At 46.2% G+C, this 17,709-nt stretch overlaps 1 protein-coding gene across 1 annotated transcript in view; it reads right to left on the bottom strand.

Moving 5' to 3' along the window:
• Positions 1-17,709, bottom strand: part of ADCY2 (adenylate cyclase 2) — a 273,347-nt gene that overhangs the window by 28,497 nt on the left and 227,141 nt on the right. The window contains exons 16-17 of the mRNA XM_040977391.1: positions 8,444-8,581; positions 1,192-1,311 (exon numbers count right to left, since the gene is read on the bottom strand). Of these exons, the coding sequence (XP_040833325.1) occupies positions 1,192-1,311; positions 8,444-8,581 (258 nt within the window). The remainder of the gene's footprint in view (positions 1-1,191; positions 1,312-8,443; positions 8,582-17,709) is intronic.

Below are 17,709 nucleotides of genomic sequence, written 5' to 3'. Positions count from 1 at the left end.
GAGGGAAGATAAGGCAAAGGAGAGATTATGAATATGAGACCCTGTGCAGATGACAAACTTGGTGAGTCAGTCTGCCCAAACATATTGGATGCAGAGATTTAAAAAACATTGTTTGCCAGCTACACTTTTATTTCCTATGAAAGAAATCTTCAAGTGCCCGAGTAGTGCCAGAGAGGATTCTGTTGCTGGGTGAGCAGGCTCTCTCCATGAAGAGCTATCAGAGGAGTCAGGTGGATGCTAAGCACATCGGCTGAGGGGAAGAGCGGATCACGCAGGTAGTTTATGCATGCGATGCATCTTAGGCTACCCTTTCTAGCCCAAGCCCATGGGGACACTGGGTTGGACCTTGTCATTGTGCTCATGAACCAGTCATGGCTTCTGAAAGGATCCCGAACAAACACAGGAGGCAAGACCTACAAATACTCAGCACCGAGATCCTCTCAAAGGATTAACACAGTGAGGACCTATGCAAAACACCAGGGAAGTAAAATAAGAACCATAAAGAAATATAGTTTGTTGCCATTGCTGAGAGTTTAGACATTACAAGGGAATTCTGAAAATATGCATGTTGAACTAACGATGGCACCTCTCAGAGCTAGATGTTAACTAGTACTGTAGCATGCCATTTTTAGATGAACTATTCAGGAAATTAAATGGAGATGATAAAAATCTACCTTTTGCATAAATAATTCATGGAAGAAAGAAGTTTTACAGGAAATAATTTAACTATTTTCACTTACATTCTTATGTAACTTCAATCTGGGTCCCTTGTGATATTGTCTAAACGAGGTGTATTAGGGACAGTCCTTTGAGGATACAATCGCTAGGCAGCATTTGTACTCAAACAAGGGGCAGAAACAGATATGGGCTCTGTGGTCACAGCTTTTAGGGGATAACTAATCCTAAATTACTGGAACAGTTAGCGAAATCTATAAGCAATAAGCCCAGAAATTCAGGGTCATGTCACTGAATGGCCATTGGCTGGAAGCACCAGAAACTGTGCCTGATTAGAGAATTAAAGTGAGCACCGTCTGTAAACGCAGCCAGTGGCCTGGCGGTGTGAGATGCCAGTGAGCCAGGTCTGACACCTGCCAGCTCAGGGAAAGCAAAGACTGAGAGAGATCTCAGAGCTTACACAGGCCCATGAGAGGCGCAAAGCAACAGGTGCAGAAGCAAGGGCAGCCATCTTACCGGGAGGAAAAACAAATTTTGCGCACGTAGAATCGCTGCCTGATTACTTGAGGCAGGAAAACTTGTGTTGGAAGTATTGACGGTTGGAAGGATTACTCCCTCAGAGTCACTCAGGAAAAACTGCAGAGAGAATTTTTTTCAGTTATCAGTGCAATTATTAGATTAAAAAAAAAAGAATGGATGCCAAGTTTATTAACGACTGTGTTTCTTAAACCCAAGAAGCAGAATTGTTTGTACGGCCAAGCCAGTGTCTGTACTTTCGTGTTTGTAGCTTTCATCTCTCCCTAGTTGAAGCTTTGGAAATTTCCTTTCAACAAGCAAGCAAGTATCATGCGGCACAATTCACAGATAATTCTATAACTTTAGGATATTTGCAAAAAGGGAAGTACTTCTATTAAATGTTAACCACGTACCCATCTCAGGGCAGAGGGTTCAGCCAGTGCACAACACCGTGTGGATACATACCCACTTCCCCAACAGGAGATCAGGGTCTCTGCAGGAATTTTACAGCATCTGTGTCCTCTGGGTTAAAACATTACAAGACTCAATAGCTTTTGAGAGAATTTTTCCTCCTTAAGTTAGCCAGCCTTCAGTATTTGTCCAGTGTTCACAAACAATAAATGCAAACGTTCATGCCAGTGGCGCTGCCTGTAAATTAATTCCCTTTCCTAAAACCAAACACATGGAACACAACTGAGTCCTGAAGCCCAGGAGGGGTCACCCTTGGCCAGCTAAACAGCTTGTGGTGTAAACTCCACGGGGTGAAAAGAAGAAGAGGGACAGACTGATGAAATGTCTCCCATCTTGCTCACCTGCTGACAGTTCCTCTGGATGCTAAAGGGCAGTGTCCATTACGTAAGAACTCACCACATTCCCAGGATTACGATCCTGCTTTTCGCCAGCGAAGGGGGAGCCTTCCATCATGTGGTTAAGGGTTAGAGGGATGTTCTGGAAAGACTAACCAGGTACCTGTGACCTGGGTGAGCAGGTGTTCTGGGCTGAAAGCCAGTCATCTCATTTATCAAAGCTGTGCTAATTTCTGAAAACTCCAGGCTTACGGAGCAAAACTTCCTTTCATTTTCATGGCTATCTTTGTTTATGTCTATTGATTTATGTCCTGGGATAGCATAGGTTTTGTGAGCCACCTACATTAATTTACTTAGGTTGATATAAATACATTTATTTAGCATGTTCTTGGGAGCATGCATCTCATCTTCAAGAATGATGCTGGAAACGACATTTCCACTGTTCTTGGCACTTTACAAATTTCAGCAAAATGCTGACCTAAAAGTTTAAGAAGTGTAGAATAACGAGTCTAGACTTCTTTAACTTTTAGGTCAGCATGCTTAGCATTCTCAGTTGAACTCCAAATAAACTACATGTTAACATTCATTTTTAATTCATTTATTTTTCCCTATATTTGAAAGAAGGGGCCACAGGGAGTTATCTTCCACCTGCCAGTTCACTCCCCAGTGCCACAGACAGGACTGGACAGGCTAGAAGCCAGAAGCCTGAAACCCAAGCCAAGTTTCTCACAAGGATTGTACAAGCCCAGGTCATCTACTGCCTCTCAACGTGCATGCCAGTGGGAAGCTGGACCAGAAGCTGAGCTAGGACGGGGATCAAGCACTCTGATCTGTGATGTAGTTTTTCCCTTAACTTCTCAGCCACCTGCTTACACTCTAATTCCTTGGAAAACATAGTGTCTGGGGTGAGAAGGAGTAATTGATTACTTGGCAAACATTTGGCTCCAAAACATAAACACATTTAGATTTGACAAACCCCAATTTAAACTGATTTAAATCTTAAAGAATCAAGCAATGACAAACAAAAGGAGACAGTTAAGTATGGTGGTTTATCATTTAATTTAGCATTAAAAACCCAGGACCTTAAGATAATTAATAGAAGATTCTTGATAATATCACTAGATCGATGGGAAGGTAAATACGTGACATGCAATGTGAAGGTCTTGCTGTACACGAGGAGAACTGCGCTTTATGGAAACTGCAGCTTAAACTCCTGCAACCACACACAGCAACGCCTCCAGGCTTCCTCTGCGCTCTCTTGTCAAAATGCATGAACTACTCCCAAACCTGCAGGATCCTTCTAATACCTACATCCCCCACAGAGAATCTGCCCCATCTGTTTGCACGGAAGAAATTCCCTGCAGTGAAATTCCTTGGAGAACTCTTGAAACCCTTCACTCTTTCCCTTTGTTGGTAACAGAAAAGAATGGCAATACCCTGAACAGAGGCCCTGAACACAGAGTGCCACGGAGTTCACGTTCTTCAGCAGTGTTTTCACAGTGTGACTCCCGGCCAGCTTCAATAGGGCAGGGCTGCATGTTAAAGGCCACATCCAATTATGAGCACGTGGTGTGATGCTGTGCTTCATCCAGAAGTCCAGAGAGAAAACTCCTGAACCACAGTGAACTCCTGTCTGTGTGCCTGAGTAACGCATCACAAACTTCAGGCTGTTTTTCAGAATGAACTGTAAAAAGATGTGGGAAGTCACAGGATGACATTGTCAGAGTGTCAGATGGCCCGGCGTCTCAGACATGATCTGTAACAGTCAAAACTGAAGCTGAAGGAAACACAAAGCCATTTGCAATCCAACACCAAAACCTCTGTTTGGGAAAAATATGCATAACTTTTCACTGAGGCATTTTGTGTCACATGAGTGGAATCAAGTACTTAACCATTCCGGAAAACTCTGACAATTCATCCTAAATACGATCCGGATGCTCTGCCCTCTAATACTGACGTATAATTAGAGTTTAGAAGTCAGTCACATCACTCCTTTTGGATTTTGTAAGGCTATTAAAGTGCAGGCCTGAAACACAACTGTGTTAAATCCCTTGTGGAGTGTCAGCAAGGTCTTATCTTCACGGTCAAGGGCAACAGGAGGTCACCACAAGCTGCTGCCCATGATCCCTGATACATGCCTGTCATTGAGGGAAAAGGGGTCATGGCAGGTGATGACCCAGAAGGCACTAACACAGGCTGCTGCCACTGGCCAAGTGGTCCATGTCCCTGGCCGCAGTGTGTGGAGACTGCCCCCACCCTGGTGGCACCTGCTCCTGCGGCTCCTAGGTGCTGGCTGCTTTCAGAGTCTGGACACTGCAGTAGCAGCACATGCAGTCAGGTGAACTGGAGGCCCTTCCCTATAAGTCCTCAAACATGATAGGACGGAGAGCTCCCTGGACAAGCCCTTCCTCTTCTGTGATTCATAATAGATGACAAGAATGTTCTACAACTAGGTAAAGTTATTTCCCTTCTGTCCTAATGTCAGCCTTCATGTTGTCTGACAAATTTTCTTTGACATAGTTATGGGAGGAGGATCAGCATTGAAAAGAGCCACTGATGGTAACCGCCAGATACCAACCAAAGGAGTGTTCGGTGTGCCAGAGCAGGCAGCAACTGCAGGTGGTTCTGGTTCTCCAGTCTGGAGGCTCATTCCTGGCCCCACTGCCTCTGAGGAAGCCAAAGGCATGGGAGCAGAATCTCACTTCATTTCTTTCCCAGGGTCATCTATCCTGCTTGGCATGTGTCTTCTGCAGACCTTGGTCTACCTCAGCAATAAGTTCCTATGTGGGATGTAAAGCCTTGCTGGCAGACCCATTCCTTTCCCTGGAGATGGATTCCTTCTTGCTAAGGGGAAGCTGTGGGGAGAAGGGTCTTAAAAATGCTCACATTTGAAGGCAGTGACTGACTTTTCAATCACTGCTTCTAAGTCAGAGGTGTTTTGCAGTGCTGTGGCAAAGCGGGTCATGCTGGCAATTGAATATACAAATGCTTAGGATAAAATCTTGTCTTTTCTAATTCAGCTTCCTGCTTCTGTAACAAATGATGGCCCAAACACTCAGCCCCCCATCTCCCTTGTGGGAGACCCTGAGGGAGTCCTGCATCCACGGCTTCAGCCTGGCCACGTCCTAACTTACGTGGGTTTCGAGAATGTGAACTGGCACACAGAAGATGGGTCTCCTTTTCTCATTCTCCCTCTCAATCTCCAATCCTTCCCTCCTACCCCCACATTCTAGTTTTTTTAAATAGTAGGCAAATTTTTAAAAAAATTAAGCAACATGTCCTAGTTTGATAAAGTAAAACTGTTTTTATAAAGCAAAAGGTTTCCTTGCTTTGCATGCACCACGATCCCATATGAGCACTGGTTCTAATCCCGGTGGCCCCACTTTCCATCCAGCTCCCTGCTTGTGGCCTGGGAAAGCAGTGGAGGATGGCTCAAAGCTTTGGGGCTCTGCACCCATGAGAGAAACTCAGAAGAAGATCCAGGCTCCTGGCTTCAGACCGGCTCAGCTCTGGCCATTGTGACCACTGGGGGAGTGAACCAGAGGATGGAAGACCAATCTCTCTTTGTAAATCTACCTTTCCAATAAAAATAAATAAATCTTATAAAGAAAAGGCAGCTGAGTGCATGGAACTAGTGGAACGGTGACCACCCCTGGCTCAGAGACAGGGCAGTGGAGAGAGAAAGGTGAGAGGGCTCAGGGTTGAGTCACATAGGATGAGTGGGGTCTAGATTTCTAACCAGTAGCAGTACTGCAGTTAGTACTGCATTGTGTGCTGACAACTGCGTAAGACTATGGACTCCCTCTTGTCACACACACAGAGATGGCTTTGAAAATTACTATGGGGCCCGGCGCGGTGGCGCAAGTGGTTAAAGTCCTCGCCTTGCACGCCCGGGATCCCATATGGGCGCCGGTTCTAATCCCGGCAGCCCCGCTTCCCTTCCAGCTCCCTGCTTGTGGCCTGGGAAAGCAGTCGAGGATGGCCCAAAGCTTTGGGAACCTGCACCCGCGTGGGAGACCCAGAAGAGGCTCCTGGCTTCGGATCGGCGTAGTATCGACCCGTTGCGGCTCACTTGGGGAGTGAATCATCGGATGGAAGATCTTCCTCTCTGTCTCTCCTCTCTGTACATCCGCCTTTCCAATAACAAAATAATAAAAATAAATCTTTAAAAAAAAAGAAAATTACTATGGATAAGTAGCTATGTGTCAATTACCTATAGTAATTATTTCACTATATATACATCTATCAAAGCAACATGTTCTATACCCAGAATTTATATAAGAAAAAAAAAAGACTTCATCGTTAGGTGTGTGGACTTTCTCATAAGTCAAATGTGTTGTAACTCCTGGCCAAGTGAGCAAGATGGCGTGTTGGGAGGTGTGCAGACTCTCCTGAGCACATGCATGTGGACATACTCCTGTGGGAGCAGGAAGTTCATCTGCCATGGCATCCTGGCTGCCCGTCCCTTCCGTGGGGGACTGGACACATGACTCCTTTGGGGGTACGATGAGAGTGGAGAACTGCAGTCAGCCACCCAGCTGTACTCCCTGCCCCTTTGCCACGCACTTGCCCTGACCCAGCATCCCCTCCAGACCAGGGGAGACGAGTGCGTCACTGCTGTCTTGGGGCCGACACCTCACTGGCAGGATTAATGCACAGATGCAGGTTGCAAAGTTGAGCGCAAAGAGCTCATTTTCGGAAGGACATTCAGGTTTCCCCAGTCCTTGGCACCGCCCCTTGCCTGCCTCTCCATCTCCCTTCCTTGCCTGTGCAGCACAGGTGATGTGTTCTGGCAGACAAGCACACAGCTCTTCCCTGTTGTCTCTCAGCTCTTGCTCCCTACCCTCTGGCGTCCCCTCTAGTGACAGTTCTGCGCTCTTCACACAGAGTGCCCGGCCAGCTGACCAGCCAGCGTGGCTCCTAATGAGCATATGCCTCGGGCTGTATGCCTGCTGGTTTCTGCTTAAGCCCTGGTCTAGGAAAGTCCTCGGGGAGCTAGGAATTCTCTAGGAACTTAACCTGTTGGCCAGATTCGGCAACCATTCTGCAGGGGACTAACCCCTAATCAGACAAAGATGTCAGACCTAGAACACCCTCATCTGCCATCCCCCACTCTTGTCCCTCACTCCCAGGGCTCCATCCAGTGAACTCTCTCCTTCCTTCTGAACTCAGGCCAGCGGTGCTGATCCTCCATCAGACTGCACCCCTCCTGCTCACTCCTGTCACTGCCTCTTGCCTGCTGCAGGCGACTTCATAGGAGACTTGCCCAGCTGCTGCTGTATTCCCGGAAAGTAAGCTGTTGTTGGGTCTGCACAACTACTGGAGCAGTCAGCACACATTTCCACTCAGTGACTTGACTTTTCTGCTGAGTGAGAGCCTTCTATCTCATGCAAATTAATTTCTTACTAATCTGTGTGGCCTGATTTCCTGCTTCTAGAGGCAAATGCTAGGCCTCATAGAATTCTGCAACTGTAACACTGGCAAAGTGCGGGAGTGTGGGGAGGGATGACAATGGGAGGGTGATAAGAAAGATGTTTGTGAAATGGCATGATGGCCTGGTGGCTAAATTCTCGCTGTGCAAGTGCCAGGATCCCACATAGGCACCAATTTGTGTTCCAGCTGCCCACTTCCCATTCAGATCCCTGATTATGGCCTGAGAAAGCAGCAGAGAATGGCTCAAGTGCGTGGGAGTCTGCACCCACATCAGAGACCTGGAAGAAGCTCCTGGCTTCTGGCCACCAATGGCTCAGCTCCAGCTGATGTGGTCATTTGGGGACTTTTCTTTCTGTCTCTTCTTCTCTCTGTATGTGCCTTTTCAATAAAAACAAACAAATCTTAAACAAGGAAAGATGCATTTCAGGTGCATGGATGCCCTAGTGTCCGCACATGCTGGTAATGGTGATACTGACGCGGTACACGTGGCCATGAATCCCGACTCTGCAAAATGCCCAGCACTGTCCCAAGAACACCACTTGGTCAATCCCAAGAGCCACCTGGCAAGAGAAGACTTGGCTTGCATTTCTGTGAAATGAACATGGAACCTCACAAACTCAGAAAGTCCACTTCCCAACCCTGTAGCTGGCCAGGGGGGACCTGAGGTGTCTGCTGCTACGGTTTACATCTAGAACCCTCACTCGGACACTCTCCCAGGTTTGATGGCTCCGACACCTTTCCTGGTGACCCTGAGGACACACCATGTCCCTCTGCACCCTGTTGAGGGGTCACCAGGAGCCAGGGAGTGAGAAGTCACTCTAAGGGGCCTCCTTCCCCAGACAACTTCCTTTTTTCTTGGGAGACTGTTGCTGCTGCTGCCAACAGATGCTGACTGGAATAGCAGCCACTGTTCATACAAAGGAGCTGTACTAAGCTTCCAAATTTCCCCAGGATGGGCCGCAGAAGGGAGAACGCCAGCTTGGCCCAAATGCCTGCTTAAGCCCCAGGCTTACCATGTTAAACACAGCCATGGTCAAGATGATGGCTGTGGTGATGACCGTGAGAGAGATCCGTGGCCAGGGCCGGTTGGCAATGATGCCTGAGGACTTCAGCAGCCACATGAGGGAGCCTGAAGCTTTTTTGCTGCATTGCTAGGAGAGAGAATGAAGAGAAAACACAATGTTATTTTGCATATTCTCTCAAGTTCCTGGATGACAATGCTGGAAAACATCAGAACAAGCACTAACGTAGTCCACAGCTGAAGGACAGCGAATCCGTCCCCACTAGGGGCTCATACTGAGACACAACCCTTCTAAAATGATGTTGGCATTGCTGTTGCACATGAAGAGCAGGTTAAACTCCCATGACAAAGCTGTGATGTGCGTGCATGTCTTTAAAAGCAGATTTGAAGTGATTCTTTTTGGTACTAAAAGGTGTCAGGTCAATCACCCTGGGGATATGCGAGGTCTCGGGAATCACTTGGCATAAACCCAGCTGTGTGAGGCAGGCATAGACCCACGGGCACCCGCCCTGTTGCGGCTGTAGGAGTTCATCCCATGAACACAATCTACACCTCTGGGGGTCTTAATTCAGGGTGTGATGCTTCCAACAGCACAATCCACAGAGAACTCAAGGACCACTGTGCTAGCCTCACCTTGTCCCACACTGCCAAGACCTCCTCCCACTGAGAAAGTCTTCCCCTCATGTAGAACTTCTAACAGTTTCTAATGGCATTCACAGATTCAATATAAATTTAGCCCCAAAGCATGTGCAAGTGTCCAAGTCCATGTTAGCCGCATTGGTCCTGCCAAGGAACCCTGCTGCACGCCTGAGGTCTGGTAAAACTCAGACTCCTTCCCTCCCAGCCTCTGCAGGGTCTCTTCCACTCGTCTCTGCAATTTTGACAACTTGCAGCACCTTGTCCAAGAGGACCCATAGAGTCTGCCCTTCTCGTTTATTTCACCAGCATAAGGTGCTCAAGGTTCAACAGTCCTTCCTGGAGGCGGAATAACATTCCATCATATGCAGAGAACACAGTTTTGGTACTAAAAGGAACATGTTTTTCTTTATAATTTTGTAAAAAAAAAATATTAACAGAGAGAAAGGATTTTATGTATTTCATAGGTATTCTAAGATAACCATACTTTCCTCTCTTTTCTTCTTCTCCCTCCTTCAATTCCCCTTCTTCCTTACTTTCTCTGTGTTAGTTTCTGCAAAGATATAATTTCACGCCAGTCTATAATCACAGGCTTAATTTACCACCAACTATAATATTGAACAACTCAAAAGTAGAAGACGGCAGTTTCACAGTAGTATATAATGGATAAAATGGGTTTATAATGGACAAACTCGTAAAGCAGGCAGAGCAGAAGTGATTCTATCCCCTTGCTGAAGTCAAGGGACACTCCCATCCAGGAATGCTTAGAATGACACATCATCCTCTCCTCGTCTCCATGCAGATCAACATCCACCGTGATAAGCAGTACCCTGAGCTACAGGCATGAGCAAACCAAGGAGCTGTTGCCTTCTCCCACCCCCACACTAACAAGTCCAAAAGCCCAGTGCTGTATAACCAGGGCGGCCATTGCCCTTACACGGTCTCCTGGCCATGTGGAAGTGGTCCCAGGCCATCTCCCACCAGGGAGCAGTCCATCAGACTCTCTGCCCTATTAGAACTCTGCCTGACCTAAAAGTCTTTCCTCTTCCCTCAATTACATCTTAACCTTACAAAAAACAATAACATCATGAGGTGTCCAGTTCATTCCTATGTGTCTTCCCATATTAACTGTCATATATCAGAAAACATATTATTTGTGTTTTGGATACTGATTTACTTCACTAAGATAATGGTTCCCATCTGTATCCATTTTGTTGACCAAGACAGGATCTCACCCTTTTTATGGCTGGGTATTATTCCATAGTGTGTGCATATCACATTTTCATTTTCCAGCCATGACTTAGCTATTGCACATTAAGCTGTAATAAACAAGGGAGTGTAGTAACTCTTTCATATGCTGACTTCATTTCCTTTGGGCAAATTCCCAGGAGTGGGATGGCTGCTCATATGGTAGGTCTACTTTCAGATTTTAGCATAAGGTCCTCAATCTTCATCATGCTGTTGCAGATGATATGATTCCCTCCTTACTGAAAGCTGAATAATAAACCATCATGTGCAAAGATCATAGCTTGTTCTTCTATGCCTCAGACATGGGGTTACTTCCACCTTCTGCCTATTATGGATAATGCCACCGGGAATGTGGGCGTCAGGAAGACGCTCTTCAAACAAGAGGAAATTTAGCCCTTGGAGAACAGAGAGCCGGCACGTCTTCACTTTTCCTGTGGGCCAGCCTGCTCTGTGGAGTCCTGGGGGTGTGGGTGGTTTGCCTCCTCTGAGGGACAAACCCTTGTGATTCTCAATTGTGGGATGTGGCAGTCCCAGCTAGGTATGGTGACAGGTGCTGCCATGGGCATGTTGTGGTGGTAGCTGATCTGACAGGTGGTACATAGGAGCTCACACTGACCTTCCTGCTACAGACATTGTGGGTAGACTGTGTGTGTGTGTGTGTGTGTGTGTACACATGTGTATTTACATGCTTGCACCCTGCTGGTCCTAGAAACATCAAGAAAAAGGCAATAATTTAAAAAAAGTCAGAAGAAAGAAGAAAGTATGCCTCCTGCTCTGGTCGACCAGGTTGGTCTGGTGGGAAAGCTGAGAATCAGAGATGGCTCCTGAGTCTTTACCACTTCTCATCCTGTTTAGTAAATGTTCCTACACATATTGTTGCCACACACGTTGCCATATATTAAATTTTGGGTCATCACCATGGGAAGAGGCAGCAGGGGGTTGAGCACTCAGCCCTCCACCCCAGATTACACCCCTTGGCTGGGAGGTTTTCTGCCATGCGACAACCCTCTCTAGTCTTCCTGAGGATGCTCATGGTGCCTGCCTCCTTGGCTTGGCTTCTGTGTTTCTTGGGTGTACCAAGGTGCTAGGCGTGAGAGGTCTCTCACTTTCTAAATAAAGAAAGCAAACATTCTCAGAAACATTTTCATGTCTAAAAACCTATTTTCTTGTTATTCTTTGAAATAACAAGAGACCTTACACTGAGCTCAGGATGGGAATATTTTCTGTATTTATTTTATTATTTTACTCCAAAGAAGCTATTCAGCTGAAATGAGCTCAGCCTACCCTGAGCTCAGCGTAGTGGAAGTTCACTGCTTGTCCTTTTGGGGTCACAGCCGGTATCACAGCTGTTCAGTGTTTCCCTCTCATTCCTGGTCATCACTGGGTAAACCTGCAGCCACAGTCAATGCTCAGTTACACGAGCTTCTTCTGAGAATGCTCTCAGCTGCCAATGCCATATTCTGCCACCACTAAGTCCAGGAAGAGTGCTTAGTGGGGGATGCAAAAGAGAAGAAAGAACATAAATTTACAGGAAACCTTTTAAAAATTGTTTGGCCTTAGCCTGCTTACGTAAATAGTTATACAGTCAAGTTTCTCTGGTGAACTGCAAAATAACTACTACTTATAACAAGTGATTGAGTTTCAGCCAATCACAGGTGGGTAAACACTCCGACCATGCTGGGATGCAGATGTGAGCTGAACCAATGGGCTGTTTCTCCAGCTCTCTTTCCTTTCTGCTGACCATAAAGATGGCCTGTCCACGTGACGGGTGGGACATTTGAATGACTTCTGATCTGGACTGCTGCCTTCTGCCAGAATTGCAATGACTGCTTGCTAAGATCTGCGGAACTGCATTTGCTGCATCTCTGGTTCCCAACACCTATGATAAGCTCAACACTGCTTACAGTGAGCACTGTGGCGGCAAGGGCACCCGGAGAGTACCACAGTACCTAATCCAGTGCCAGCAGGTGCTGCACATAAAACAGGATGGTCATACTTTTCATTTGCATTCAACAGGAAAAAACTGTCCTGGTTTCTGTCTTCCCTCTCTGCTTGGAACAGCTCGCATTAGAAACGACTGGCAACCTCTGTAAAATGAATTCCTTATTATTTAACGATTCTAAAAGCAGACGGTATTCACAATTTCATTAGCATCCACTTAAAAAATATCTGAAAAGATGCTGCTCATATTAAGTGAAACAAATGCAGTGAAGTTATAAATACATCTGAGTGAGCAACAAACTTTCATTAGAGAAACAGAAGTTGTTCACGTCAGCATGCATTTTTGATTATTTGTTTAAGGAAACATCTCCTTTGGCATTTAGTTAGCTGAGGGTTATTGCTTTGAGTGGCAGAAACAAGCAAGAACAATAATTACTTTTAACTTTCAGTGTCACAAAGACGGTCATGCATATGCTGATTATTTAATTGTCCTTGATTTTCCTACAGGAAGATTTATTTTTAACTTGAATCTCTCATTTGGAAAAATCCACCTGTTTCCTTCTTAAGGCCCAGGAGAGCCACATTCCCTGGTTATTGCTCCACTGTGGGCACCATCCATGCCTTGCTGCCTGTGGGCACTGTCCATGCCTCGCTGCCTGTGGCCGCCGTCCATGCCTCGCTGCCTGTGGCCACCGTCCATGCCTCGCTGCCTGTGGCCACCATGCAGGGCTGGCCGAGGCTTCAGGCCCCTCCCACTTGGCTGTGTTCACAGAGCCTAGCATAGCACTGGCCAAACAGCAGAAGCCCTACACAAGTTCCTGAATGCATTCACGGTATCAGTGTCATGCTCAGAGAGAGATTACCAGGGAATAGAGACAGCTTGGTGCGACAGGGCCTGAGCTGTGGGCTGGGCCTGGGAGTGCTGTGCAGCAGGGCCCAGGCCACAGCACTGGGGCAGGTGGTGGTAATAAGGCAGGCAGCTGTGGCACAGACCTGAGTAATGACCAGACAGGACAATTAACACCATAAGACCTGTAAATAACATGTTGATCTGATAGAGGCTAAACATGAGATTGATAAAGTTATAAAAGAGTAATAAAAGAGTGAATCATCAAGTTGTTAAGAGGAAAGAGCAGGGTATTCAAAAATTTTTATTAACATATAGAATACATTTCATGTATTTCATAGATGCCATTCTAAGTGAGCCATATTAACTCTCTAGAGACAAAAATATGGCTATGGAAATCTAAAATTCAAAGCTTATAAGATTTCAGAAAACTGCACATGAAATACCACAGAGGGATACAGAGATAAAAAGCATGAAAGAGTGGCTGAGGCAGAAGATGTGATGAGGGCCTGGACACTCTGATAGAAGCTGGAGAACAGAGGGGACAAACTCCAGGCAGCATTGGGCCACGCCTGGAGACTGGGAGCAAGAGACGGGGTGTGTGACTGGCGAGATAACTGTCCAGACAGGAAAAGCGACAGTGAAACTTAGACTTTAGCAAGGAAAGTACTAGCCACAAAGAGTATGTCCTACAAAAGCAACCGCACAGAAAGACATTCTCTTCCCAGGAAAACCTAGACAGGCACTCCTCTGCACAAGAGAGATCAGGAAAATACAGAATCATGAGTTCAAAATTGTGGGGAAAATTATTATTAATTATCACCATGAGGAGACAACGAGGGGGTTTTAAAATACAAAAACTGAGTGGTCAGATGACACACACGTTCTCATGGAATGGATTCTGAAATGAAGCATTTTAGCAGTATGGATACAATATTCTGTAATTTGGGAAGAATGGACAAGCTGCTAGACAATAAGAAATAATGAGAGCAGTGAATAAATCCAGACATTGAAATTTAGAAACATTTGCGCAGCACTGTCTTGGGAGCTGAAAGGGAAAGTGTGGACTTAGAGCACAGATCCAAGACAGAGCGTTCAGTGTGCCCTGCATGGTAATGACTGAAAAGGTGACGAAAGCATATTGACTTCTAAGTCACTAAAGGCAGTCAGGAAGAGACGAGCAGAGGCAAGGAAGATGGTACAGTGAATCAAAAAGCAAAAGGGGGCTGTAGCTGTATTTATAATTCATGTAAATGTACGTGTTTCCAAGTAAAAGAAAGATCTGGGGACCAGACAAAATAACATGTTGCTAGATGTTGTTTACCACAGACACACCTACAGCCCACATAATGACAGGGAAAAGCTGCACAAGGGGACACCAGAGCTCTCCGCCAAAGAACACCCAGGCAGGAACACAGACATTACAGAAAACAGACTCCAGAGAAGAGCACTCCCGCGGGGTAGGAAGCTTTCCTCTGAGCTGGGTGTACGACCTACTTTTCTCTCCCAACACGACCTCTATCTTTCTGCTTTCATCTCTACCTGGAACGAGGTTGGTGGGCTGGCATCACGTTACCTCAGCCACGCAAAGCACCAGATAACAACACTGGGGGAAATTTGTTCTGACATGTTCCAGCATTTTCATTTACTATATCTGGAATTTTTGTTCTAAAGATGTTTTCAGGTTTTTTGCTTTGTGTTTCTCCGCTTTGCTGGTATTTTGGGTCACATCTGTGGTCGCTGTGTCTGTGTATTACCACCACCAGTGACAGTCGGTATTCTCAAATGGCTGATTATAATGAAACGTGAGCTAGAGTGTCTTGTCTTGTAGTTTCTGCCTCTACCAAGATTAAACAGATCATTTTACTAACTTATTGAACTCTTAATTTAATGGAAAGTTAATCTTGTGACTTAAAATGAATTAAAAGGATGTCATTGCAAAAATAAAAAAAATAAGAGGAGCACTAGGAAGGGTGGCAGCCAGGGAGGGAGGGAGGGAAGGTTGGGGGTGGGAAATATCATCACATTCTTAAAAATGTATGCATGAAATACAAAAAATCTATTCCCTTTAGAAACATGGGAGTTTATGAGTTAGGGAGAGCCAGGCTGGGCTAACACCGACTGTATCCACTGAGGCAGGCATGAGCCAGAGAAAGGGCAGGCTGGTCGGGCTTTGCCATAGCATCAGCAGGCAAGTGTTGGGACTGGGGTCAAGTCCTGTCAAGCTCGACTGCAGAACCATCTGGAGAATGCAAAATGTGGGGTATGAAATCGGTCCAGTGGGCATCTCTCTGATGGGCTAAGGCTCCCACTGGTGAGCACAAGAACCAGGACTGAGAGAAGGCCTGGCTAGATAGGCAGTGGCACCCACTGGCATGAGTGAGGGCTGAGGGTGGAGTTGGTTGTGTTAGGCTTAAATGCCCAGTTGTGTGTGAGAGCTGAGTAGGAGGTGGCACAGACCAGATCAGTCCAATCTACTGTGTATGCTGGCAGGCACAGGTCTAGGGCTGGGGGCTGGCCCAGTGGGGGGTTACTAGGGTCACTCAGACTGGGCTGCAGTTTCTACTGATGTATAATGAGGGCTAAGTGTAGGGTGAGAGGATTGGGCTGGGCTGCAGCACCTATTGGTTTGCATGAGATGGGACTGCAGATAGATCTGACCTAGCAATTGCAACTATCAGTCTGTGTGTGTAGGATGATGTGGGTGACTGAATGAGCTGGACCCCATACTGGCAGCCACACAGTCAGGTCTGGGATCCCCCCAACTGAACTGCTGAAGTCAGAATGCCAATCATGGGGAGAGTGGCAGGACCTGTGATCTAACAGTGGAGTACATGTGTCAGAACTGGGCCTCTTCAGTATGCAATATATTGCAGTGGGCAGCATGCTCAGATGCACATGGAGGGTATGGCAGTCCACTGGGGCCTGCATAGGACACCTGGTACTATAGCAGAGAAAAAAAAAAACAGAACAAATGGTCAGCTGCCACAGTGAAAAAAGTTTGCGTGCCAGCAAACTTTTGGGCAAAAAGAGACTCTGGGGTGGACCATGTCAGTCAATGGACTTGGAACGATATCCCAATCCTTGGATCTGCAAGACCGACAGCATGTCAGAACTATCGAAACCACTTGAGCAGAACCCTGAGAACATGCTCCACAATGGGGACTCTGGGATGACACTGGGTGGCCATTCTCTATCTGAGGTGGCTGAGAGTCTGGGATCTCTGCCCTTCCCCCAGATAGAGGAGAAAATTCACAAAAAACCATGAAATATAGTAAAATCTCCAACAATGCAAGGATTCCAAGAAGTCTGGAAATACCAACCGTGAGGTCAGTGGAACTTCAGTGTCCGAGACAGATTGGTTCCGGGATTGCCCTGGGTGCTTGAGCTCTAATAGAAAATGTCATAGTTTTTACAGATCAGTCAAGTATATCCTCGACGGTACCTAACACAGCACAGATGTTACGTTAGTAATTTTTATACGGTATTGTATAGGGACTAACAATGAAAAGAACCTGCACATGCTCGACACAGATGTAGTGGTTTTGACTTGCAGTTGGTTCAATCTGTGGATCCCACAGATTTGGAGAGCCCACTGACAGTTGGGGAGCAGGAGCACACTGACTTTCTTAAATTGGTTTGTGCATTTAAATACCCTTGCAGAAGGGTCTAAGCAATGAATCCTCTATTGGAATGCAAATTAAAAGGATTTCAAAGTGAGAAAGGATTACAGTCAGCCATTTTTTCTGTGTGCTTGGGGGTCGGGTGGGGTGGGCAAGGGCGTTGGCATGTGAAGGGGAAGATATACCATTCCTGCAAACTAACAGTTCAAGTTCAGAAAGAATAAATGTCAAGCTTAGCCTTCCTGGCCTCTTTTAACACGCGAAATAATTTTTTCCAGCAGGAGGGAAGGAATTCATTTGTAGCCTTGAAATTTCCTGTGACAAATTCGCAGCAAGTGGTGTCTGGGTCCTTGGGTCTCGGGAAGTGCCCAGGTACGAAGGAGGTGGAGAAGAGAAAGTACAGTCCTCACAGTTTCAGGTTGCTCACAGGTGAGATCAAGGGCTGACATGTGCCATGGGCTCAGATTCCCACAAAAGCAGCAGAGCTGTTTCAGCTTCTACTTCCGTGTGTCTTTATAAAACAACTTAAGACGGTGAGAAGCAAAAAAATCCAGTTTGAGACCCTAAATATAGACTATATTTCTCTAGTCCAAGACTGGATTTGTTGGGATAGAAAATGAAAAATGTAAATGACACCAAGATCTGAACTATTTGAATGAGAATCTGCATTAGAATTAGGAATGATCGCCATTCTGAAAACCTGAGAAATGGGCTGCACAGGCCTCTGGGGAGAGGGCAGGAGCCCAGTGCTTCACTGCCCAGGAGAATAACTGGAAACTTCTCTGAATGCCAAGCGTTTAAAACCTCCAAGAAGCACTCTCCAGGGAACAGGAGGGTGGATCACTCTCACCAGGCCCTTCCTTACACTACCTTAAGGCTCTCCAGGGGATTGTGCCAGACTCAAGATTGACAGGGATCTTCAAAACAAAGGAAATATCCACACTATCACAGGAAAAACAAAGT

Source organism: Ochotona curzoniae, unplaced genomic scaffold (genome assembly GCF_017591425.1).
Source record: "Ochotona curzoniae isolate NIBS_2020 unplaced genomic scaffold, NIBS_Ocur_1.0 contig_2754, whole genome shotgun sequence".
Taxonomy (NCBI): Eukaryota; Metazoa; Chordata; class Mammalia; order Lagomorpha; family Ochotonidae; genus Ochotona; species Ochotona curzoniae.
Note: the sequence above shows the minus strand (reverse complement) of the source record. Positions and strands in the feature narration are given on the sequence as shown.